General features: G+C 57.6%; 1 protein-coding gene across 1 annotated transcript; it reads right to left on the bottom strand.

Moving 5' to 3' along the window:
- Nucleotides 1-8,042: 8,042 nt before the first annotated feature.
- On the bottom strand, nucleotides 8,043-19,801 carry Rp1l1 (RP1 like 1). Its single transcript, XM_015499370.2, is given in 4 exon segments — nucleotides 8,043-13,015; nucleotides 14,485-14,626; nucleotides 19,215-19,507; nucleotides 19,510-19,801. Coding segments are annotated over 4 exon segments (5,700 nt in total).
- Between the last annotated feature and the right edge of the window lie 5,689 nt (nucleotides 19,802-25,490).

Genomic DNA, 25,490 nt, shown 5'->3' with positions numbered 1-25,490 from the left:
CGCCCCCCACGTCCCTGCTCCTCTACAGCGTCTAATTAGGCTGGGGTGCTGCCTCCCCGCCGGGCTCCACCCCACACCAAGCTGAGAGAGGCAGATGGGAGGTCTATGTTCTTGCCCCGTGGAGCCTACACATCAGGAAAACTGTTTCCTACATTGACTTGCTGTGTGACCTTGGGCAGGGGCATGACCCCTCTGGGCCTGTGGACCACAGAGGAGAGACAGAAGCAGGGGTGTGGCCCCCTGCTGTGAAAGCCTCCTCCTAGCAGGGAGAAAGCAGCAGAGCATTCCCAAGGCTCCAGTCACCAGTCTGGGAGCAGGTGTTCCTGGGTAAGGTGGGGAGCCCTTCACTATGACTCCTGTGCCCTGGCTGCTAGCCACAGGGTGGACCTCATGAACCCTGGCTCTCAGAGCTGGGAAGAGCTGGCTGAGTCCTCCAAGGTCATCAGCCCTGCAGATCATTCTGCTGGCTGGGAACAGACAGGACGGGAAGCCTTGTGTATTGAGGAAAGCCATTGTGGCTGGCAGAGTGTGTGGCCTCAGGCAGAAACATCTGGAGGAGAGGAGGCCACACCCCTCATGGTGGCTTGGACACCCCAACCTAGGGACCTGGTGGGTCTTGGGCCAGGGTCAGCTGCCAGCAGGGCTGGCTGATGGCCCAGGAAGAAGCCACACTAGGACTCTTGCGGGCCTGCCCCGGGGTCTGCTGAAGCTCATCTATTTCTTTGAAGCTCTTGAGAGTCCCCGCCCCCACCCTCCTCTTTCCTTCCAGAGCCCCCTCCTCAAATAGGCAACATTCCTGTGTCACGTGGCTCCCTCTGGCCCACACCTGCCTCCCACAGAGCCACCTGCCCCCCATGTGCACACACACAAACATGCAGACACATACACACATGCAAACAGGCCCATCAGGCATGGGTGTGCACACACACACAAGCCACGTGGCCTGCCTATAGTTTTTCTTCACTAGGGTCACCTCCATCCTAGGGCCCCTGACCCTCAGCCTCTGCTGATGACCCCTGACCCACCCTAGCCCCACTCACGCCTCCTGGAGGAGCCGCACTCCACCACTGCCGCTGCCCAGAGACCCTGGACCACCTGACCTTTTCTGCTTGACCCGGGGTTGCTGCCGAGGCCATGTCTACTGTCCCTCAGTTTCCCTGGTTTATGGGCACATGGAGCAGGACCCCTCACTCATCAGGAGGGGGAGGCTAGTGAACCCCCGGTGGGGGCTCTTTGCAGGTACATACAATACAGGGGACCATGGGGGTGCTGGCTTCCTGTCTGCACCCTGAGCTCCTGCCACGCGGCCTGGCAGACCAGGATGAACGGACACAGCCTGGGGGGGAAGAGGCCTGGGCCCAGGTGGGAACAGACTCAGTTTATCCTGTAAAGTCTTCAGAAGTCCCTGTGAGTTTGACTGCAGTATCACTTGGGGAACCCAAGTGAGCTTGGAAGGCCGAGGAGACAAGGGGAGACAGGTAACTGCTACCCACGGCAGAACACAAGGGCTAGGTCACCAGCACTGGAGCCACCTGTCCAGTCAGGCCTGCCGATCTCCAGGCAAGGACAGCTCACTGCTGTGCTGGGGCAGATGGAATAGGATGTGGGGCTCAGGCTTGTCCAAAAAATGAGTCATGCTCCAACCCTCAGTCTTCCCACCTGCCCATCCCTGGCCCAGCAGGTGGCTGTCCCAGGTTTGCGTTCCAGGAACTGCATGATGGTTGGAGCTTTGCGAAGTCATCCGCTCGCTCCCTCGTCCCTTTGCCTCCAGGCAGGGTGCTCCCAGCCAGCCTGGAATGTTGGGAAGTGATCCTGTTCTTTCTGGGACACTGCAGGAAGAGTCAGAAATCTGAAGAGGGAGGATCCCTGCCTACACCCCGGGCCATGCACCCCTAGAAATGCACTGCTCCCACCTTCCACCTCTTCAGCTGTGCAGGGGCCAGTGAGAGCAGCTGAGGCATTGGAGTGGGCCGGAGACGGGCAGGAAGGCCCATGGCCCAGGCTGGGAGAGATCTTGGGTGCAGAAGGGCCAGTACTCCACTGAGTGAGCACAGGGCCTGAGGCCAGAGCCAGCATGGGAACTGGGCCTGGGACTGGACCAGGAGCTACAGAGAGCACAGGCCTCTAGATAGCCCAGCCCTGGGAGAGCCTGTCATTTCTAGGTTTAGGTTGTCACAGGGAGAGCCGCACAGCTCAGGCCAGAGTGAGCCAGTCCAGAGGGAGCCCATGCTTCCTGGGCCCAGGAGGGAACAGGGAACTCCTCCACAGAGAGAAGCCTGGAAGCCCAGGTCGGGGAGAGCCTGTGGATGCTGAGCCCAGTATCAAGTCGGGAACTCGACAGAGAGCAGGCTCCGTGGGCAGATGAGTGTGAACACCCAGGAAGGTGCGGGAAAGGCCTCCCAGCCCAGTCCCAAGTGAACCGGTGGGTGCTGGCCCAGAAGAAGGCCAGGTATTCCCTAGAACCCAGGGCCTGTATCCCAGCCAGTGTGAGTCTGTGGGTTTTAGGTCCAGGCAGGGGCCAGGTAGTCTGCAGAGCAAAGGCCTCGTAGCCACAGCCCGAGTTAGCCTTTGAGGACTTATCCAGGACGGGGCTAGGTGCTCCACAGGGCCCAGGCCCTGAAGCCCAGCCAGTGTGAGCCTGTGGGTGTGGGCCCAGGAAGGGACCCGGTGCTCCTCCCCTCAGGCCTGTAGCCCAGACACGGGCTCCTCCAAGGGCAGCTCCTCAGGAACCCAGTCTTCTCCAGCTGCTAAATGCAATGGCGTAATGAAGAGGGAAGGTAAGGGAGGGGACACAGGCAGAGGGAGAGGAAAGGGAGGAAGCGGAGCCCACCAGAGTGAGCCTGAGGGCTGCACCCAACCTTTCCAGACCTGGCCTTGACTCTGTGTGGTGAGGCACCCTGGGCAAGTCACAGGCAAATGCCACGTGCTGAGGTGTTCCTCTCCGAGAGGGTAGTGGCCCAGGCTGAGCACAAAGTTGAGAGAGCTTCTCAGAGGAGACCCCGTGGGCAGCAGGGAGGGTGACCATGAGGAGGAACCACCAGGCCCCGGGCTGCTTTGGCAGGTGTGTGGTGGGCAGAAGAAGCCAGGTCAGCCAGGGCTGGGTCTGAGCAGTGGGTCAGGATCAGGCTTTCAAAGGAGGATGACTGGGAGCTTGGAAAGAGCCTTGGTGGGAGCCTGGATGTGGGGAGCATCTGCCCCAAAGTAGTAGAAGAACAATAGAGTTGATGAAGTCACCGGGAGCTGCAGGTAGAGGGCAGCAATGGACACCTGAGTTTGCCCTGCAAGGAGCCAGCACTGGGCTGCCGGGGGGCAAGAAGGGAAGGTGGTCCCAGAGCAGGGGCAGTAGTTGTTAGGAGCCACTCATCCCCGGTGGTGGTGGCAGGAAAGCAGCTGGCATCTGGAAGTGGATGGCAGCCATAGGGGGCCTTGCCCCCAGGGTGCAATGGGGCAGCTAGGTAAAGAACTGCGTGAAGGGGCGGGGGCAGCAGCAGAGGGGTTCCTCATCCACCTGCTCAGCTAGGACCGGTGCCATGGACTCACTTCATTCCCAACCAGACCTCACAATCTGGGAGCAGGGAGACCCAGGTGGACCTGGTGAGGCCTTGTAGGGATGCAGGCCTAGTGGGCTCTGTAGGTACCTCTCAGAGTGGAGGGGAGGCAGGGGAAGGGTAGGGGCCAGGTCCCAAGGAGGCGCTCCATGAGAAAGCAGCCCCTATCCCTGGTTCAGGTCCTTTCAGACTCAGCACTTTGCTGGTAGGAAGCCTAAAGACCCAGTGCCAATTCCCCCAGGAGGCCAGGGCTGGCGGCGGCACAAGATAAACAAATTAGTCACTTTGTTGAGGTTGGCCTGGTCAGTGACGGGGACTGAGCCAGAGACCTGGCAGCCCAGGTCTGTGTGTCCTGGGTGACATCCCTTTACACACGTCCCAGGGGCCTGTGTTGCCTGCTGGGCCTCTGGACGTGGGGGCGGGGAGAGAGGATCAGGGAGGGTGATCTTTACCCACCTAATTGCCTCTCAGGAGGCGGAGCGGAGAGAGAGGGCAACTGGGGCTGACCAGCATTCCCCGGGGAGACTGTGTAACGAGGGACAGTAAGACCATCTGCGCACATGGACGTGTGTGAGTGCCTGTGTGCCTGTGTGCACAGGTGCGCATTGCGCATGGGTGTGTGAATGTTTGCATTGTGCACACATATGTGTGTGTGTGTGTGCATGGGAACCTGTGTGCATGTGTGTGCCTCAAGTGTGTGTGTGTGTGTGTGTGTGTGTGTGTGTGTGTGTATGTGTATTGGTGGGGCTGAGGCTGGTGAGAGGTGCTCAGCCCCTTGGGGATGCCCAGTCCTGGTGGGGTGAGGGTCTGACTGATAAATGCAGGCATCTGGTGTTTAAGCCAGTGCTTGTTGAGTTGCACGTTCGGGCCCCACATCAGACTCCCTGGATAGGGATTTTGCACGAGCCAAGCTGTATGTTTACTAGGCTTCTCGAGGCAGGGTAAAGTGAGGGGAAGACAGCTGGCTCATGATTTGTTGGGAACCTGCAGCAGGCTACCCCACTCCACTCCTCCTCAGTCTGATAAGACTGAGGCAGGTCCCCTCACTCTGGTCATTTTAGAAGGGCCCTTGGGGAGATTGATGCAGGGATCTGGGTGAGCAGGAAGGTGGGGGCCCACAAGAAGAGGGCACATGGTCTGAGGACCAGGGAGCAGTTTGCTCTTTATTGCTTTTCTCTCTTGCCTCTGGCTGAGGGGTACTAGGGAGCTCTGGGAAAGGCCACCCTTCTCCAAGGTGGATCTGTCAGGAGGATGTTGGCTAACTCAGGGACCAGCCACCTCAACCAGCTATCCAATGCATCTGGAAGCATTAAAAAGAAGTAGAACTAGAGACCTAATCAGGTCAATAAAGTCAGTTTCTGGGTGTGGGTCCTGGACACGGGTCTTAGGTTCCCAGCCACTGAAAGGTGATCCTTACAGCCTGGACTTTCTGATCTCTGCCAGCCGGACAATGAGGGTGGGGGGAAGGGTTGGTTCTTTCCCCAACCAGGTAAAAGGTTTTGCCTTACCACCGATGCCGTAAGTACTTGGGCAGAGTTTGGAGGGATGAATGGCTCAAATTTTGACTCAGGAGCTGGCTAAGACCACAGGATCACCAGCCTTTTCAAGAGACGCTGAATTACAGAGGCATGAGCTGCACAGTTGCTGTGGCGGAGGGGTGGGGAGGGGTGGGGAGGGGACACCAAGATCCCCGCCTCAGGTATGGCCATGAGATTCCTTATCTCCAAGCCAGAAGAAAGCACGGAGTTGTCCATTAACAGCAAGTTTTTAAAACATAAAGGGCAGAAATATTTGGAGGCTTAAAGCAGGTGTTTGTAACTAAGAGGAGAATCCCGTGGATAGATAGGTAAGTTTTCAGTTCAACCCTTGGCTTTATGAACCCAGGCTTTCGCCTGCTTCTGATATCTGTACAGAAGTAGAACACTACTAAAGACAATGCAATCAGCAAAAGAATCCCTTCTAATTTATTTTCCTAAGCCTTCACTCTTTTGCAGTACATTCAACAAAGTGTCCCCCACCTTTAGCTAAGTTACTTATTCACAGGACCTGAATTGCAATGAAAAAAAAAAAAAAGATACAATAGAAAAGGACATGGACTTTAGAGTCTGAAATAGCTGAGCGTAGAGTTGGCCTCGCCCCTAACTAGCTTTGTGGGCGGAGGCAAGTTTGTCTCCTATGCACCCCCCACCCCCCGTTTATTCATTTGTGAAATGGGCCTAACAACGTCTACGTGCTTACTTGGCAGATGTGCTGGGAAGGTGACACGGAATAATTTCTGTGACGATTCCAGTATGGTACCTGAGAGAGTTGGAGCTTTGAACACAGAGCAGCCATAATTAAAATGTCCATATTCCTCAATGTGTGGGTAACGCAGTCTCTTGTGTGGTCTCGTCTGCCATTGCACAGGTGTTGGGCCTGAGGACTTGACCGAGGCCCTCCAACCCCACGTTTCATGCTCTTTCCACACATTCTCCTGCTAGAGACAGACAGTGCCACTTCAACGAAGCACCTGGTAGTGGGTGGCAGGGACTCTGGCATTAGGGGAGACAGCAGGAAGTCAAACTCAGGCACTGGAGCGTCTCTCGGGGAATGACTGGGGACCTCAAATCACAGAGGAGGTGCCTGCTGGATGCTTCATGCCAACTCACAGTGACAAGAGCTGGAGAGCTGTGCACATCACCATATCCAGACCAAGCTCACTCTGCCATCTGTCCCACTGGGCCATCTAAGAAGGTGCTGCTGCTTCACTCTGCCTGACGGCTGGCCCTGGTCTCCACCAGCCCCTCAGCCAGTATCAGTGTCAGTCGATGCTGATTGATTGTTGGAAAACCAGCTCAAGACTCCACCCTCCAGACATAAATACTCGTGTGTGTGTGTAGACACGTGCTTATGTCTTTATTTACTGCAAAAACCTTAAGGAATCACCTGCATAGAAATTTTAAAACATGCCACGTTTTATTGAGACATCTCCTCCGTCTGCAGAGTAGGTGACTACAGACAGCACACTTAGACCTTTGCTTTTGGTGGATACGTTTAAAAAAACCAGTGACTGAACCCTGTTCCTGTGTCACAGATGTCCATTTTTGTGAATCTGGATACCACAAAATGAACAGGGAACAGTTGAGAACTAATCAAAGAAATTGGGTCCCATCTGGGAGCTCCCTACGTAGAGAGGACCCAGCCCATGGCCTGCTATGGAAGAAGAGGACAGAGAGCTTTTTTTTTTTTTTTAAATCTCAAAAATAATAAGTGAATTTAAAAAAAAAATGATGATGGGTACATGTGATTAAATTTTTTTAAAAAGGGGTGAGGGCTAGGACATCAATAGAAAAATGGGTAAAAGGCATACACATATAATCTATATGCAAACATTTTAAACCTAAAGTTTTTTATTTCATTAGTAATCAGATATATCTAAAATAGTACCCCATTAAAATGAAGTATTGCCTTTGCCTATAAAAATAGCAAATGACTTCTTATTTGTAAGGGCACTGCCAACCCTGATGACCACAGCGATATACCCACTGTTGGAAAAATAGTTAGGTTAAAGTATTCCAAGAGCCTAGAAATGTTGATATCATTTGGCCCAGTAATTTCATGCTTGGGATCATCCTAAAGAAAGCCTCAGAAGCTCAGAAAAAAAAATATTGTAAGAAAATAATAACGGAAGCCAAAATGGACATCAGTAGGTAAAGGTGAGGTACTTCATGTTCTCACAATGCACCGTTTTTCAGGTGTAAAAGTAGGTTTATGCAATGTTTGAGAGAAATAGGGAAATTCTTACCTAGCTAAGCTTTTCTTTTCTTTTCTTTTCTTTTTAAGCAGCATATAAATGTTATACAAAGAACAATCTCAACTGCACATGCTTGGGAAACAGAAGCTGCCTCTGGTTGATGGGATCAGGAGTAAGCCCTTCTTCTTCCTGTTTTTTTTTTTTTTTTCTTTACAAAATATATGAATTAAGAAAAAACACTTGGACTTTGGGGCTAAGAACAAACTTTATCCAATGCCCTGAATTTATCTGTTTTCCCCAAATATTTACATCTGCAGTCACCAAATACATTCAAGACTATGAAAAAAAAAAAAAAGCCCCTCAAAGTCAAATAAGGTCAGTGCCAGGAGAAACCAAGGAGGAAAATAATGGGGGATCGATGGGGAAAGGGACCCAGCAGCACTGGCTAGCAGAAAGCCAACCGAAACCCTGGCACATTTCCAGCCCGCGCCGTCCTCTGGGCCCTGCAGACAACCGGGCCGCGTCTGGCCTCCGATAATAGAGGGGCAGCAGGTAAGCCTTCCTTGCGCCATGTGTGGCCAGGCTCCTCTCTGAAGCCTCATTGCAGACCTCAGGGACAGTGTGGCCGGGCTGCGTCCTTGTTGAGTCTCCATCTTTGCCCATGATCCTTTTAGTCCCCTGAGGCTGAGCCGTGCTCAGGGTTAAGGATAAAATATGAATAAAAGCAGCTCCCACTCTCAGGCCGTCTTGCCGCTTGATGCCTAGAAGTCCAGGTCTTCTTGGTGGAAGCCATCTGCCCCCGGCCCCGCCCCCGCCGAGGCACTCGGGGAGCTTTGGGGGGCCTTCTCCTCATTGCCTTCGCCACAGTCTCTGCCTGACTCCTGCTCTAGAGTCTCTGGGTCTGAAGGGGGCTCCTCATGCTCAGAAGTGGAACTCTCCGGATACATGGAGGTGACTTTTTCCTCTGCAGGTGGCTCTGACTCGGCCCCAGTGTCCCCGGGGTCTCCGCCTGCCTGAACTTCCTCTGAGCCTTTCTGGGAGACCAGGGAGCAGTTGCCCAGGGTGAAGGTTCTGGAGGAGCAGTCATGGGTTTGGGGGTCTGGCCCCGGGTGAGGGGTGTCCTCACTTGGAGCAGGTGACGGTGGGGTCACCTCTTGGTCTGTGATGCTGTTTTCAGAAGCCTCCCTTCTCTGTCCCTGTCCCGGGCTAGCTAGAGGGCCACCTTCTTCCTCACCTTGACTTCCTCCCGCGGACTCCAGCCGCCTGCCTCCTCCAGCTTCCTGGGCCTCTGTGGCATCGACACCGTCACCAGGTCCTCCTGCAGCCTCCGAGGTGTCCCCCTCCCCAGAGTGCTCACACATGGCTCCTTCCTTCTCAGTCACAGCCTGCTCCAGCTGCTCAGCCTCCTCCGCGGTGCTGCCATGGCGGCTGTGGGCTCTCCCGGCCTCTGCGTCCCCCACCTTCTCCTGGTAACCAGCCTCCTCGGCCTCCTCTAGCTCAGCGTCTTCGTCTCTGCTGGGCCGCTGGCTCCCCTCACCCTCACTCTCCTTGCACACCGTGGGTCCCAGGTCCTGACTCCCATCAGCTCCCTGGACAGACCCGGCTCTTGCGGGGATGTCCCGAGGCAGCTCTGTCCCTGTCTCCTCGGGGGCCCTCTCCTCCGCCTCTCCATCAGTACCCCCTTCTTTCTTCTTCTGAAGATTTTGCAGAATTTGCTGTAGGTCGAAGGCCTTTTTGATAGGTGCACTGGAGGCCCCTGGGGTGTCCTTTGGAGGCACAGGGGACACTTTCTTCCTAATGCAGGCCTCACAGGGACAGAACTCGTCTTCCTCAGTCTCCCCACGTGGCAGGTCCCCTAGGGCTTCGTGGAGGGTGGGCCGGTCCTCCAGGGTGAAGGAGTGGAGGGCCCGGGCATAGGTCTGCTCAGAAAAGGCCAAGAGGTTGTGCAGACCCTGGAGGCGACGCCGGCGCTGCTCCGTTTGCAGGGACGCTTGTCCCCTGAGGACCTCCCTGGGTGGCCCCAGGGCCATCCTCCCAGTCCGGCTCTCTATCTTCTGGAGCTCTTTGTCAGTGCTTTCTTGGAGCCGGAGGCCTATGTCCTGCTCTAGCTCGGCCACCATCTGGTCCAGCAGAGGGTTGTCCTGCAAGTCCCAGCGGGCGCGGAGCTCGGCAGTGGCAGTAGCCAAGTGCTTCATGAAGGCCTTCTCTATCTTCCTCAGCAACTTGGACACCCAGGTGGGGTCAGGCTCCAGAAACACTCTGTGGGCCGCAGATGCACTGGACTCCCCAGTCCCTGGGGTGAACCTGGCCGGGGCTTGCTCACAGCCCAGCACATCTGCTCTGGACAGCTCTTCCAAGCTGGACTTTGATGTGGGGCCAGTTTGACGCTCACTGGCATTGGAGTCCCTCTCACTGAGAGGACGAGGAGGGCATTCTGCGGATTCCTCTGCGCTTCCTGGGGGACACAGCCCTGCAGAAGCAGAGTCTCCTCCTGCTTCCTCTTCCGGCACCCCCGGGTCTCCCAGTGCGCCTTCCCCACCTGGTGACTCCTCCCCGCTGACTCCGGCTTCTTCTAGGAGCCCCGCCTCCTCGACGCCCTCTTCTGGGGGGCTTTCTGTCTCTTCTGTTTCTTCTGATTGCGCCTCCGCTTCCTGCAGCGGGTTTCCAACAAACCCTTCGGGGTTGTTGTCTGATTGCTCCAGGCCATCGCCCAGCATCTGCTCCCCGAGGCCGCCTCCTTCTTCCCCGCTGGTGGCACAAGCGCACACCTGGGAGCTGGGAGAAGCTGGGAGACCACTTGGCTGCGGGGTTCCCAGGTCCTCCAGGTGCCCCGAAGTTCTGGAATCAGGCCTCTGGGAGATTTCCAGGGGCAGCTCCGTCCTCTCGGGGACCAGGGCACCATCTGTGGCACAAGGCACGCTACCCTCCCCGGAGCCTCCAGAGCCACTGCTGACGTCCACACCCGAGGAAGAGGTGGGCGTGAAGTTGTCCATCACCTGCGGGGCCTGTAGTGAAGTGAGGTCCCCAAGACTCAAGTCCAGCATGCCTCGCCCAAGGCCACACCCTGGCCACAGGGTCTGGGAGATGTTCAGCAGCTCCTGGTAGCGCGCTGAGTGTGTGGGTCTCACTTTGCCAGCAGGAGACCCAAGATCCTCATCAAAGAAGTGGAGCCGGGCGAGGCAGGCAATGAGGTCACCTGCCAAGCGGCGGAGCCGCCTGGCCTCAGCACTGGACACCTCTGGCAGGCTGCTGGGTCGGCCGTGCTTGGAGCCCATCAGGGCCTTCATGATCTGCATGGAGGCAAAATCTCTGCCCGGAAGGACACACGGGCTCATGCCATGGCCCACAGTAGCCCCTTCTCCCACTCCAGCCTCCGACACAGCCTTGGATGCCTGGCCCGGAGCTGTACCTTGATGAGAACCGTCTCCTGGCTTGGAGCCCGCGTCACTGGTTCCTGGAGGAGTTCTGTCTGGCTCATGGGTACCCCCTTCCAGGGCCTGCCGTCCAGCCTGAGCCTGTTCCTCAGTGCTGCTCAAAGAGTGATCCCCTTCAGGGTCCTCCCGGGGGCCTTCTGGGATGTTGCTGACCACACCTGTGGCCTCGGCCACCATCTCATGCCTCATGTGCAGGGGCTCTTCTGGGATGTTGTCCAGCCATTCGCGGACCATGGCATCCGGTGAGGAGTGGGGCAGATCATGGGGCGTCATGGTGCCATCTTCCCGAGGCTCCTCAAGGCCACCCCCATTGCCAGAGCTGGTCCCCAGCAATACACTCTTGGGCCCAGAACCAGGGCTGGTCCTGCCTGCCACCATGACTCTTGCCCCCATGGTCCCTGACTCAGGGCCAGGGGACAGCCCGCTCTCCACCTGGAGTTCTTCGTCCCCCAGCCTGCTCCTGCTTGGCCCCCCGTCAGCCCTTTGGTGGTCACTGCTGGTGCTACTGCTACTTGTTGGGTGCTTCCTGGCGCAGGGCCGGCCCCTGGGAGGAGTGGGGCAGTAGCGACTGCACACCCAGCAGGCTTCAGAGAAGGGCCCCCAGGCCGCCTTCGCTTGCTCACTGGGGCTCCCCTGGACAGGGGAGGACCCAGTCTGTGGGCAGCAGCAGCTTTTGTGGGCTCCTGGCTCTTCTCCCTCGGGACATCCAACTGGCAGAGCCAAGGGCAAGGAGGGCTCTAGGGTGTCCTCTGCCTGGTCCCCCAGACTGCCACCCCCTTGCAGGGGCTCTGGGGAGCACACCTTGCCCTCGGTGTCCCCCGCCAGTTCTGCAGCACAGTCTGAGTTACTCAGGAGTGTGGTGCTGGCACTGCTGGCCTCTGGTAGGTCCTGGGAATCCAGAGAGCCAGGGACGGATGGTCCTAGGTCCCTGGAGGCCTGTTTTCTGGTGCTGGATGAGTTCTGAGAAAGCGGTGGCCCTGGACCACCTGGGCCAGCCCTGGGCCTCTGTAGGGCTGTGGGGGAGTCTGGCAGGCAGTGGGTGTCCCTGCAGTGGTGACACCGCCTGGCACGGCCTCTCTGGACCACGCCGGCAGTACTAGGTGAGGACACTGCGCTAGACGGGCTCTGCCGCTTCCTCCTCCCCAGCTGGGCAGGGGCGTGAGCGAGAAGCCGGGGACAGCCTCCCTCTGCATCCCAAGAGTGGGAACGGCCTAGAGCCAGCGGTGGCCCCGTCACGGGTCCCTCCGTGGCCTGCTGGTGTGTGGTGCCCTGTTCACACTGCTCTGCTTGCGAGTCCCCGTCGCTCAGAGGTGAGAGACTCCTGGTGGGAGCATCAGTGCTACTGCCCTGGGAGCCCTTCTCCCGGGAAGTCCTGACCCTCACTGGGCTCAGGCAGCCCTCATGCTGGCCATCCCACTTGCTGGACTCCTCATGAGGCCCGGTACTGGCCAAGGAGTCAGAAAGGGCTCCCTTTGCACCTGGGATCCCTGGTCCCAGGCAGCCATGTTGTCCTTGGCCACCCAGCTCTGCTTCCCCTGGGCAGGAGCCCTCACCAGTCTCCCTCTCATCCCCACACTGGGAAGCAGCTGTGGAGGCTGGACATGGGCTGTCACTGCCCACGCCACCCTCGGGGGTCCTGGGGCTGCAGGAGTCTGGCACGGAGCCTTCCGCATGTCCGGCACTAGAGGAAGGGCTGACGCTGTCCCTGCTTTGTCTTTCCCTGTTCCTGGCCCCTCTACTCCAGCGGCCCCTGCACTGAGAGAGCTGGGCCGGCCCTGACCTCCTCCAAGGAGCCGACCCTTCACCCTGGGGGACATACAGGGGGTTCCTCCAGATCTCGAAGCTCGGCCGTGGCTGCTGGCCTCCATCAAACGCTCCCTGATGTCCTGCCTCGCAGGGACCCGGTCTCTGTGCCCCTGACTTTGAGAAGCCCCACGGGTGGCCCCCCCATCGGCAGCAGAGGGGGCTCCCCTCCCCCAGGACGGGGCCCTCCCCGCTGGCTGCCGTGAGGGTGCTGGCCCTTCCGGCCCTGTGGGACCACAGCAGCGTCTCCTCGCCCAGGAGGTGCAGGCGGACCTTCATCTCCACAGACAGGCTGCCGTCCTCGTTCACGCAGACCTTCTTCTCCACGTTGTCACCAGCCAGCAGCGGGCCAGACGTGTCCTGAGGGTGCCTGTCGGGGGCACCATGCAACGATGCTGAGGGGTCTCTGAGACCAGACAAGGAGAACTGTGACGGTCTGCTGCTGGCCGTGGACCTCAAATGGATCACGCTCTGCTTGGCCTTGGGCCCCCAGCAACCTGGCGTGCAGTGGAGAGCAAGAGGAGAGAGAGGGCAGTGAGCCAGCGGGAACGAGGCGGAGGAGCTGCCCACGGGAGCCTGCGGAGCCTGGCAGGAAGAACAGAGAAGGGTCCCAGCCACCTGTTGGACCACTAGGGGGTCCCCAGAGGAGGGGCAGCAACATGACAAGTCATGAGCTGGACTCATGAGGAGTCCAGAGAGGGGGGTGGCCAGCATGCGGGGCCTGCCTGAGCCAGGCAAAGGCCAGGACTTCCCAGGAGAAAGCCTCCCTGAGCGGCAACCCTGATGCACCACCAGGAGTCCACCTTCCACGCTCCTGGCCACCAGCTGGGTGGCTTTGGGCAGAACTCTTTCCTGAACTGTGAGAGAAGCAGAACTGCACAGGTCCGAGAGGCTTGCTTTAAGGATGTGCGTGTGGCCAGCCATGCATCTAAAGCCACCAGGACGGAGCCAGCAGGGCTGCAGGGGTCAGTGCTGGGCTCCTAGCTGCAGGCCAGGAGGCACCTCAGCACACTGCCGCCTGCAGCCCGACTCACACTGGAAAAGGCTCTGCGATTACCTGTGGTGATTGATTTCACCCTTATCAAGCTCTTGGGCTGATAAATGACGGCCAGGAAGGGTCCCGATGCACACTATCATCAGGCCCTGGTCACCCAGCCTGCACCCCGTCCAGGAAAACAAGAAGGAGCCAGTGAGGATAGAAAGTGGCCCCGGGGAAGAACGGGCCCACTGAGGGATTTTTCCTCTCATCTCCTGAGCTAGGCGTGGTGACAGGGCAGGGCGGGCAGAGGCTGAGCCCGTGGCCAGCCTGGCAGACCCTGTGAGCACATCTGGGCACATCAGGGAAGCCCAGGGCTCCTCTGAGAGGGGCCTGGGCTGATGCCTGGTGCCTCTAGCCCAAGAATGGCATGGTCACTGAAGGCACCAGGGTCGGTGTTTTCTTAGTTTACTTGTTAAGGTTTGCTCGTCATCAGTCCAGTCATTTGGGTTTGATTTTTTATTCACCTCTGTTCATCATGCCTTTTAAGTGGTGTGATGTTTGATAACAGAGCCTCGGCCGTGACCCATGCAGGCGTGTGACCTCTGGTCAGGGTTTTCCAGTGCTAGTGGCCCCGCTGCAGGCCGCCCGCTGCCTAAGACAGCCAGGGCTCTCAGAGGATTCGAGTATCTGCACACACCAGGCCCTTTCTGCCGTGAGGCCAGGCCCACTGTGTCCCTCCGCAAGTTCTTTAGACCCTAGAAACTTCCAGCTCAAGATTTCCTAATTCCTGTTCCTTTAAATACCTCATTCCGCCTTCTCCCATCCCCATAAAATGCTCAGCCCGGTTAAGGTTGGCAATTAAGAGAAGGACAAAGACACAAGAACCGAGGCCAGGGGGCACCTTTCCCCAGGTGCCTGGAGGTAGCTGCCCAGCCCTGCCAGCCCACCACGCAGTGCAAATCAGATTGGAGCCTAAAGCAAACTCACTGTGTTTGTTCCTTGAAGTCATCCCAGATAAAGTCTCAGTCTTGTTTTTCTGGGCGCTTTCCAGAGCTGGAGGTCTGAAGGCCTCGTTCCCAGCACACACCAGCGTGGAGGGGCCGCGCAGCAGGGCCTGCAGGGAGTCCACCTGCAGAGGACAGCGTGAGCAGAGACCTCGATGCAGAGACCCCCTGCTCGGGGGCCACAGTGGGGAAGGATCAGCCTTTCAGCCCTTCCTGACATTTGTACATCATACCAGAGCGGCGCCTGCCACCCCCAGACGCTCCCTGCTGGCCAGGCACTGGTACCTCCCACGTGGCCTCCACTCTAGCTCTCCCTCCACCAGGTGTGAGCCTGCTTTGGAAGGAAAGAAGGTTGGAGCCCTCAGGCTTCTACCCTGCCCACATGTCCACCCTCCAGAGTATGTTTCCTAACGCGGCTGCCGCAGAAAGCCCTCCAGCCCCAAGTAGAGCTGGACTCGACATCCCCCCCACCCCGGTTTTCCCAAGCAGAGTCCTCTCTGGTGTCTGACCTGAGTTTTCTAGGGTAATCCGAGCCCATTGCCTCTGCCTCTGCCCAAGTGGAGTGGAGGGGGCAAAGAGCTGCTCGCCCAGCAGCCCTCGCTGCCTCCGTCCTGCAATGGTGTCCAGGCTCCTAACCCCCACTGGGCCCAGCACCAACCACAGCATGCCCCGCCCTCTCCTGGGTCAGAGCTGAGCAGGCTGGAAACAGCCCCCGCTTTAGAAAACAATCTCACCTGGCCCCAGAGGCCCCTGCACCTCCGAGTGTTTGCGCTCTTGCTGCCATCACTAGCTGTGTCAGGGGACTTATTTCATCTTTAAAGTGCAGAATATGTTCTTTTTCATTTTCTCTAATTAGAAGAGTTTACTCTCATTAGCAAGGGAATGACAGAGAATTCTTAGTCTCCCCCCAAATGACACCAATTTCTTATACTCCAGATCGTTCAGCCCAGTTAATTAGACATGTGTTTTCAACTTCTAGGTGCGTTTCTTCTTGGATTTAGATTTCTAGTCCATCTCAAAACTACAGACATGAGCCAGGTCTTTCAGTTTATAGATGGAGCCGCACGCCTAGGGAAATACTCTCCAGGAGAGCAGACGGAACTGAGATCTGAATGGTGCTTTCACCCCTGGGGGCGAGTGGAATCTAGAGTCTGTAACAAAAGGGCATTATCAGGAGCTCATCCAGCAGAGGACCCCAAAGTGAAGTCATGACAGATTTCCCTGGGGTGTCTACAGAAATGCTAACAGCTCTGCCATGAGTCTGCTGAACATATCCTAATATCTCTTTCACGTATTTTGTGTCTGTTCTCTCCCTCACTAAACCCTCCAGAGTGTGAGCTAACCCAAGGTACCCAAGGTAGGGACTTATTTTTCGTGGTCTCTGTACGTGGCACATGCTAGGACGTGGTAAGTCCTCAATAATTCAAGAGCATTTTTGCATTATGACTTTGAAACCACGGATGCTGGTGCTGCCCTTTGTCAGCTGTGCAACTACAAACAAATTACTTAGCTTCTGTGCCTCGTTTTCCTTTTCTATCCAAAGGGGATAATAACATTAGCTGTCCCTGGGTGTGTGTGTGGTGGAGGCTAGGCTCTGGACCAGGCCATCTCTGAAACACCCTCTCTAGGCTGCTCTCCAGAATGCTCAGGAAGCTGGGAGCTTCCAGATCTCCCGTGCAGCTAGGGCTCTCCTCATGAATCTGTCCCTCTCATTGGATGCCCAAGACAGGGAACATGGCAGCAAAGCAGAGGTCACCTTCTTTCACCTTTTGACTTGCCGGCAAGCAACAGGCACAGAGAGGCTGAGCCGCAAAGATGGCAAAAGTGACACTCGTTATTTCAGTGCCCACTCACCAGCTCCTGAGCATCGACAGACAACTGTGACCCATCACCCTCCCCAGGCTGGGTCCCAGAGATGGAGGGGTAACACTGAACCCAGTCATCCCAGTGACAGTCACCCAATGGTCCAATATGCAGACTGTTAGAGATCAGTTTGGTGATATTCTGGAATCTTCTCCAGGAATGCAGCCTGGGCTCCTCCAGCCTCTCAGTGACTCGCCCTCGGTGCAGAACTCCTCCCTACGTAAGATACGGAGAGGGGACTCTTTCCTGTGCCGAGCCACAGCTGACAGAGTGTGTTATCAGAGGTGTTCGAGGGACTAGGCCCTCAGGAAGAGAATCTGGGGTTAGTTATCTGGCCTGGTTGGATTCGAAGGTGATGATAAACTGGTGACAAGGGGACACTGGTAGCCCATGGCACACAGTGACAAAGTAGGTACTTAAGTGGTGACCTTGAGTGGTAGAAGTGGTGTACTGAGAGCAGGACTGTGGCTGCCCTGGCTGCCACAACAGAGTCGTCGGGAGACTAAGCAGGACTGAACAGGGGGCGTGCTGCCTCGAGCCTCAGAATTGGCAGCTCCGCCTCTAAACCCTCCTCTGAGGACAGCGCAAGGGCTTGGGAGCTTCCACAACCACTGCCAAGGATCTCTCTTCTCTTGTAGCCAAAACTCAGATGCAGAAACTGGTTCTGCTGGAACACAGCTGACTGGGGCCCGGCAGCCCATGTTGCTGCAGAGCCGGTGTCGGGGCAGCGCTCCTTCACCAGGAGGAAGACACACTCGGGGTCAGGCTCAAGAAGAGTGAATGGAGGCGTGACTAGGTTGCTTGGGCAGATGGCTCCCACTCGCAGTTCACCTGCGCCTGTGGCAAAGCTGCCTCCCCTCAGCACACACCTGGGGCTTCCTGGGGAATTCCCTAGGACCAGTTCACTGAAGAACAGGTTGGGTTCTGGGTCCCAGAACATGGCAACGTGGCCGGAGGTGGTGTGGCCGCATCACAGACCCACGCAGCCTCACGAAGGGCAATGAGGAAGGAAGGGCAGGGGATTTGGTTGACTATCTTCCTGGAAGGAGAAATGGCAAGAGGCTCTCTGCCACTTATGGGCAGTGGTTGGCGGTACAATCTGACAATCAGGGACTTGGGAGGACTGGGAAACTGGTGGTGAGGAAGAGCAGAGAAGGATCTGTGAAAGGATCTTTCAGGATCCGCCCAGAGGGAGAGAACATGGTGCCCTGCTTGCTCATCAAAGAGTGATGATCATCACGTGGACAAATTGACCTGCACAGTGGAGCCCGGCGCCCTCCTTCTTTGGCTCCCCAGGCATGCTCCCTCAGCTCCTGCACAGAGTGGCTGAGTCACACAAAAGAGGATGCGAGCTCCACTTGGTCCACATAGATCTGGCTGCCACACTCTCTCAGGGCTGGGTCTGCCAGGAGCAGAGACCCAGGCTAACCTCATGCTCTGCATCATACCCCGAGGGACTTAGCCAGCCACCTGGTGGGGAGCTAAGGACACTGAGATCCTGTCTAGGAGATGGCCAGCCACGTGTCATCACCGAGATGGACACTTATTTTGGATAGGTTTTGTGTCTTGTCCGTCATTCATCCAGTATCCCTTTCTGTGGACTTAACCCCAGAGCACTTCCTCCCAAAGAACTGATTTTATAGTAAAGGCTTGGACAGGGCTTCACCCCAAGGAATTCACTGTGTGGCAGGTGGTCTATGCCACCTCCCCAGAGCACCTGTAGCATGGGAACAGCGAGACAGTTTCTGGAAGACTCCATTTGGGAGCTATCTGGGAAGCGTCCCCTGAGGTATTACCTTACAGGATGTCGACAAGTGCTTCAAGAGCAGACTGCAGACACCTGGGGACTACGGGCAGGAAGTGAGAGTGGCTCCCCGCCCTGGTACACCTGTGAATCAGGTGCCCTTCTTTGCACCTGTGGCTGCAAACATTTTGCTTCCCATCCCAGCAACTTGGGCATCTGCTGGCTGGGAGGCCCCAGGACCCAGGAGAATCCCCCCTGGAGTCACATGGCGGCTCCATGAGCTGAAAGTGGAGACCGCCACCTGGGTGTGTGGAGTTGCCCATGACGATGAGCCGACAGGCAACTAGAGGGCTCCCGTGTGGGGTGCGGTGGGTGGTTATCGTCAAGGGCAAGTAGGTCGCCGTTACACAGAATCTGTTGGGGTGCCTGCCTGGCTGCCCCGGACAGGGAGAGAAGTCAACACAGCCGTGGCAGCCACGTCCGGTAGGAGCTCCGAGGCTCAGCCTCAGAGCGTGGCTCCCTCTGCCAGGTACGCCCTGGTGGGAGCAGAAGGAGCAAGGATGGGGAGTGGAGGGATTTTAAATACCAACAACAGCCTCGTGAGACAAAGCTCATCTCCTTCCCACCTCTGCCAAGTAACCATATTAGGTCTATCTATATTAACCAATTTCCTACTTTTTGCTATCAAATTATTAACACCACTTTAACTAAGGTATTTTGATGGGCATGGACTTCAATAGACCTTAACATAAAGGATGCCATGTGGGTTGTGGTTGAATTTGAAACAGGGGTACAGTAGGGGGTGACTTCAGGAGAGAATATAAGCATGATTTTGATTGCTCTGAACGCTCATGGAAGGAGGCTGCCGAGAGGACTGGGGAAGAAAATCAAGAGTGTGCCAAGCAGGAGCCTGGCTCTTGCTAAGTGCTCGGTAAATGGCTCTGGAGATGTGGGGAGCAGTTCCTGCTCCACCAGAGGCCTGGCTGGGGCCTTCCCGCTGTCCATCTGTGGGTAGCGTAGAGCAGTCAGGAGGAGCCTCCCGTCCCATCTGTGTTCTGACCTGAGGTCCGGAGGCTTTGTTAAGGAAATATGGCCCGACAGCCTACCTTCTTCCCACTGGTGGTGTATATCTGCCTCACGGGGAAGCGCAGGAGATCCGAGGCTTTGCTGAGAAAGGCCACCAGGCTCCTGGTGCTCCTGTGGCTGAGAACCACCGTCTCCTGGAACCTGGGGTCCCTGTTCTTAACCAGCGTTATCCTCCTTGGGGCTCTAGGTCCTTTCCAGGAAGAGGAGGCTCCTGGCACCTCCCGCCCGCCATCCAAGTCCTGGGACTGAAGAGCAGAGGGGCTCCTCCCCCGCAGCTGGCCCGGCCCACTGGGGGTCTTGGGGGGCTTTCTGAGCAAAGGTAGCAGCCCCCATCTTGTAGCTGCTCCAGGGCACTGAGGCCATGCAGGCCCCGGGGTGTGGTGACGGAGCGCACCCCAAAGGAGAGAGGCACGCGCTGGGAGAGCTCGTCCATCAGGGCACTGAAGGTCTTGAAGCTGCGCTGGTGCACGGCCAGGCGAACTCCTGCGAACCGCGCATCCCCGCGCTTGAGGAAGGTTATCTTCTTGGCTGGTGGGACGTGGGTGACAGAGGGCAGGAGGCACTGCGGGTGATTTGGGCCCTGGGTGTCCCTTGGAGAGCTGCTCATGACGCGGAGGCCCAGACAGCTGAAATGGCAAAGGAAGAGGGAGTCAGGGATTTTGCTGTCTGTGTCTCCTCTTCCTTATCGAGGGGCTTCCTACCCACTCCAGACTGGGCACCCCACCGGGCAGAGATGACTAACCCCTTCAGGTTGGGCAAAAGGGCAAAGGTTTGGCATTGGACAGGTCACCCATGTGGCCCGGGGGGAATGACACCATCTGGTAGGGGCAGCCCACCCCCACTGTGACTGCAGCTCCGGTTTTACGCAACGCGATGGTGAACTTGAGTTGATGCAGACGCAGCACCCGGCCTGGAGCGAGTGCCAAGTCTCTGTTCCCTTCCTTCCTCTTGCAGCCTTTCCACCCCCTTCTGCCAGCCCTGGACTTTGAACAGGTTAGTGGTCCGTCTTGGTCTTGAAACAGAGTAAGATCTCGGGGCGAGGAGTCAGGGGACCAGCTGGCATCCCCCTCTCCTGTGGCCTGGAACCCCACCTCCCTGGACCCTGTCCAGCTGCAGAGTGGGAGGGCTGGAGCAGAAGGTGCTGGTCCCAGTCCCTCGGGACAGTGGAGTAGACAAGGGGCCCTGAAGCTCTTTCTGTGACCCCAAGAGAAGCACCCCTCGAAGCCCTGAGTGTTCCTCCCTGGAGAGTGCTGCTTGCCGCCTCTCACTCCACCAAGTCCTGGCACCTGCCTGATGAGGCCTGTGGGTGAGCTTCCAGCCCACTGGGAAGGAGATAGGCCAGGCCAGCCGTGTAGGGTCAAGGCCATCCCTGCCCCGTCACACCCTGGCAGGGGAGCCCAGTGCCTCACACAGGACTCTGTGAAAGCCTCCCGCACGCCTCTCCTGTCCCAGGTCACGTGCTCTGCTCCACGCACCTGCAGTCAGGCTGCCTGAAACCCAGCTTCTGGGTTCCCCAGGATCTACAGAAAAGGCCAGGCCTTGCCCAAGGTTCAAGGGCTTCTCCCACAGGCCACCTCCCCCAGCCCCGTTGTTTCCTTCCAACCCCAGGGTCCTTCTGTGTGGCCCACCCTTTAGCGTCCCACCATGGGGTGAGCCCTCCTGGGAACCCCCAGCAGGTCCTCGTTCCGAGCTGCACCCTCTGTTCCACTCCACCTTGGCAGGACCTGCCTTCTTCCTAGCACCCACCCCTGCGCTGGCCCAGGATGGGGCCCGGGAAATGCCCACTGAGAGCCCCTGTCGGCAAGCTGGCCGCTTTAGCTGTCAGAAGAGGAGCATCCCAGCTGCCAGGCAGTTCAGCGTCACAGCGTGACCCTCACTGATGTGCCCACTGAAGGGGACAGTCTCCCCTCTGCAGCTGTCGACGCGCAGCGACGGCTACTGGGACCATATTTCCTCTCGTCCATCTCCCCTCCATTTAGCTCCTGGAGGGAAAGAACTCCTTATTTTCAAAATTTGGGTGTACAGAAAGGACTTGCAGCCCTCCCTCATCTCTGGCACGGCTCTATAATTAGCTTCCTTGACCTCCTGTGTCCCCACTGATCCCTGCAAGCTGCTCTGTCTAGGCCTCCTCACGTCCTGCCCCTGATCAGGTGCCTCGAGGATTAGCCCTCAGGGACAGCTTTTCTTCCCACTTGATTTTATTTCCATTTGTGACTATGAGCATCCTTCTCGGCCCTTCCTAAGGGACCCAGAGGGAAAGGAAGCATGACAGTCCCGAATGCCATCATGTCACCCAGCATCATCATGTCCTCCAGCAGGCTGTGTCCCCTAACACCACCATGTCCCCCAGGATGCCAGGACTTCTCCTGCTGCCCACCCCTGCCTTGCACAGAGGTCCTGGACTGAGACCTCGGGGACAGCAGCTCTGCTGAGCGTCCAAGGGCAGACCTGGCCTGGGGCTGAGGCCAAGGCCCTCCGTCGGCCTCGACGCTCCAGGTCCCAGCCACCCTGTCCTCTGGCGTTCTTCTAGAGCATAATCTCTCTCCCAACTGGAATTTCTGATCTTCAACTGGATTTGGGGAATAAAAAGAGACATGTGAGCTGAGGGATCCTAAATACCAAGAGCAGGCTGAGAGCAGCTGGGGTGCCCTACAGAGGTGACCAAGCACGCAGCCTGAGGAGTGGTGGGCAGTCCTGTCTGCCCTCCTGATCAACGTGCCCGCACTTGTGTGACTTACACACTCACACCCATCCACACTCACTCACACACACTCACTCCTCCCACAGGCACACACTCATAGATGTGGATGGAGATGACTCCATCCACACTTGCACACACTCACACCCATGCACACTCATACCTATCCCCACACACACATGCACACACATGTCACCATGTATTTAGAAGCACACGTGTTCAGAGGGGATTTCAGGCCCAGGAGGCCTGGAGGAGCAGGGCTGGCTGGCGGCCCCGGCCTGTGGAGGTTGTGCGTGCGCGAGCAACACACTGCACGTGGCAGGCAGAGGTGCACTGACCTCCAGCCTCATCAACACAGAGACAGGCAAAGCCTAGTCCCTGCAGAGTCACCTGCAAGTACAGCCTTCTCTTGCGGCCAGGGGACAGGAGACCAAATGGGGAAGGTTTTCCTCTCTGAAGAGGCTTACGGAGCCAAGTCCTCCACCCTGAGACCACCTGCCTCGTGGGTTACGTGGTCATTCACTCATGTATGTACTTTTCTTCAGCCTCTACCCTGGGTCACAGGAATGACCCACAAGATATGGCTTCATCTGCCGCATCCCCGCATTCTAGTGTGACAGTGGACATGCTCATGCACACTACTGTAACAATCCAGACCCCACACGCAGGGCATGTTAGAAAGCAGGGAGAGGGCGAGTCGGGGAGGCCTCTAGGAAGAGGTCACGTGGAGGCTCCAGAGAGAAGACTGCAGGACAATGTGGAAGAGGCTAGGACAGGCTCGACACAGAGATACGGCCTTGGCACCACCACTGCCTGCCTGGGGTGGGTGGGTGGTGGGATGGTGGGGGAAGGTTTGACACTCCCCAGGTCTGACACTCAGCCAGACCCACTGGATAGACTCAGTGCAGACCTGCAGCAAAGTGCGCCAACCCCAAATGTGAACTTCCCAGGAACAGGAGCAAAAACTCCTCTTCACTTTCACTTTTTTTTAGTGGGGGGGGGGCAGGGATTGAACTCAGGAGCATTCAGCCACTGAGCCCCGTCCCCAGCCCTATTTTGTATTTTATTTAGAGACAGGGTCTCACTGAGTTGCTCAGCACCTTGCTGTTGCTGAGGCTGGCTTTGAACTTGTGATCCTCCTGCCTCAGCCTCCAGAGCCACTGGGATTTCAGGCGTGCCCCAAGGCGTCTGGCTCCCTTCACTTTAAGGACCTGAACTGGGAAGCTGCCATGTGGGGTAGAAGGAGCCTACAGTGTGGGCACAGGAAGCCTCAGCAGCAAGCGCTGGCCTGTCGCAGAGGCAGAAGTCGGATCTGAGTTAGGAAGGGGCTGGGGCTGGGGGCCGGGCCCCTGCCTGATCTCCAGTGCGTCATAGAGTCCACAGGGGCCCACTGGCCCATTCCTACCTGCAGACAGGCCTTCAGCTGCAGGACACAGCACTAACTACCAGCCGAACAGAACAGGGCACCATCCACTTCCCCTCCAGACTCCTCCCTTCAAGGCTCCTGTCTGGAGCAGGACAGGAGAAGGCAGCTGAGCTGGGAGGACACCTGGCTGGCTGGAGGGAGGGCGCCCACCTGCACTGGGCTCCTCTTCTCCCCCCGTCAACCAGGCTGACCTCCCATCCCAGAAGCACCAGCAGAGGGAGAAGACGGCGCTGCCTGCTGTGACTCCCACCTGGGCCCTATGGCCAGCAGAGAAGGGTGTGCAGAAGGCAGGTGCTGGCCCCTCCGGGTGCAAGGACTATGGGAAGAGAGGGCAGGGACGAAGGGACAGAGGGGAGCCTGGCAGGTGCTCCCCTGGATCCCAGGTCCTCTCCACTCCCAGCTCAGGGTGTGGCTGGAAAGCTGTGGCAGGTGTTTCTGGTGAGCACAGAGACGGGGCACCCTCCACTGGGGGGGCCCAGGAAGCCAGGATGGCACCAAAGGGAGGAAGGGGCTGCAGAGGTGGGAGGGGCGGAGCCTGGGGGAGGGGGAGGAGGAGGAGGGGAGGGGGAGCAGAGGGGCGCAGAGGCGGGGGGGGGGTTCAGGAGGAAGCAGGAAGGCAGAGGCCTTCCAGCTGGGGGCAGGGAAGCAAAGAAAAACAGATTAAGGGGCAACGGGAGAGAAAATAGAAGTCACAGGAAACGCTCAAGAGGTGGCCAGCCCCCACGTAGGAGCTGGCAGGGCCTCGGAGGAAACGGTTCAGTTGGCAGCCGTCCTGGGAGGGGCTAGGCTGGAGCTAGGGGCCAGGAGCCAGTGGGGCAGCAAGCATGGCAGATTCAGGAAGGGACAGAGGGTGCAGGCAGGGTGGAGCTGCAGTGACAAGGGACAGTGACACCAAGGCCAGGCCAAAAGGATGAGCAGGACGGAGGGGTGACGGTGCGAGGCAGGTGGGTGTTACAGGTGGACCCTGAAAGAAGCCACAGGTGACGTGGATGGCGTCAAGACTGCCTGGGCGGGGAACAAGAGCCACCATCACCAGTGGGGCACCAAGACCTCTGTGGGTCCCCACGGCTGTGTGGGTCCACGCAGGCTGCAGGGTCAGCACGTCCTCAACACCACCTGCCAGCCATGCAGATTTGCTGCAGGTTGTAGGGAGCGCCATGAATTTAAGGACCAATCAGAAAGCCAGAGGGAAAATAGTGACAACCAAGACAGAGGGAGACCATTTACGGCAAGGCGTGACCCCATTTTCAAAGACATTAAAATGCCACAAACCCCAACCCACACCAGTTGTACCCATTAAGGGACAGCAAAATGGTCCAGCCACTAAGGACAAGGATATGCAGGTCCTCGAAACATTACCCCACGACCCAGCAATGACCCTTCTGGGTAAAACGCAAAGCATGGAAGGAGGGACCAAAAGGAACGTCTCCATATCCACGCCTCTAGCAGCAGGTTCCCAGCAGCCAAGGCTGGAGAGACCCAGGGTGACCAGCAGGTGAGCCCAGGGGTGAAACGTGATCTACCATATGGTGACTACGGTGACTACGGCACACCGACAAGTGCTGCATGGACGGGCCTCGAGGACGTTGTGCCAAGTGCAGTCAGCCACTGAAAGGAACGCTGGTGTGGCGGGCTGCGCCATAAGCCACTCCTGGCCTTCAGAGGACTCCTGAGAAGCCAACAAACCCATCAGCGCTGAAGACTCTCCAGGTAATGCCCCATACCCTTCAAGCTAGGCAAAACCCTGGACAAGGGACCCTCCAGTCCTGTGAGCACGAGGTTCAGCACACATAACAGGGACTGGGCCTCTCAGGCCACCCACAGATGCCCCCAGAGAGCGGCAGGGCCAGCAGACACCCTGCTGGTCAGAGAGGAGGGGTGCGATGGAGGGGAGGGCGCGGAGCTCTGGGCTGGCCGGGGCCCCTGGGGTGTGAGGAGGTGGCCTGGGAACACAGGCTCTCCTGTTCAGCGGTGGCCACCGGAGAAATCTCCCCAGTGACAGTCCCTGTCCCGTCTGGTGATAAAGGAAGGACTCCTCATGACAACTCAGGAAAAGACCTGGGGGAGGGGGGACAGAGAAACCTGATACTGACACAGGGAGTAGAATCCTTGGAAACTGGTCAAAAACGAAACGAAAACCAGGGTCAGAGGGTCTTCCTGCCCCGCCCCCCC

Source organism: Marmota marmota, unplaced genomic scaffold (genome assembly GCF_001458135.2).
Source record: "Marmota marmota marmota unplaced genomic scaffold, marMar, whole genome shotgun sequence".
NCBI classification, from domain to species: Eukaryota; Metazoa; Chordata; class Mammalia; order Rodentia; family Sciuridae; genus Marmota; species Marmota marmota.
The sequence above is the reverse complement of the archived record's forward strand: the minus strand, read 5'-3'. Positions and strand labels throughout refer to the sequence as shown.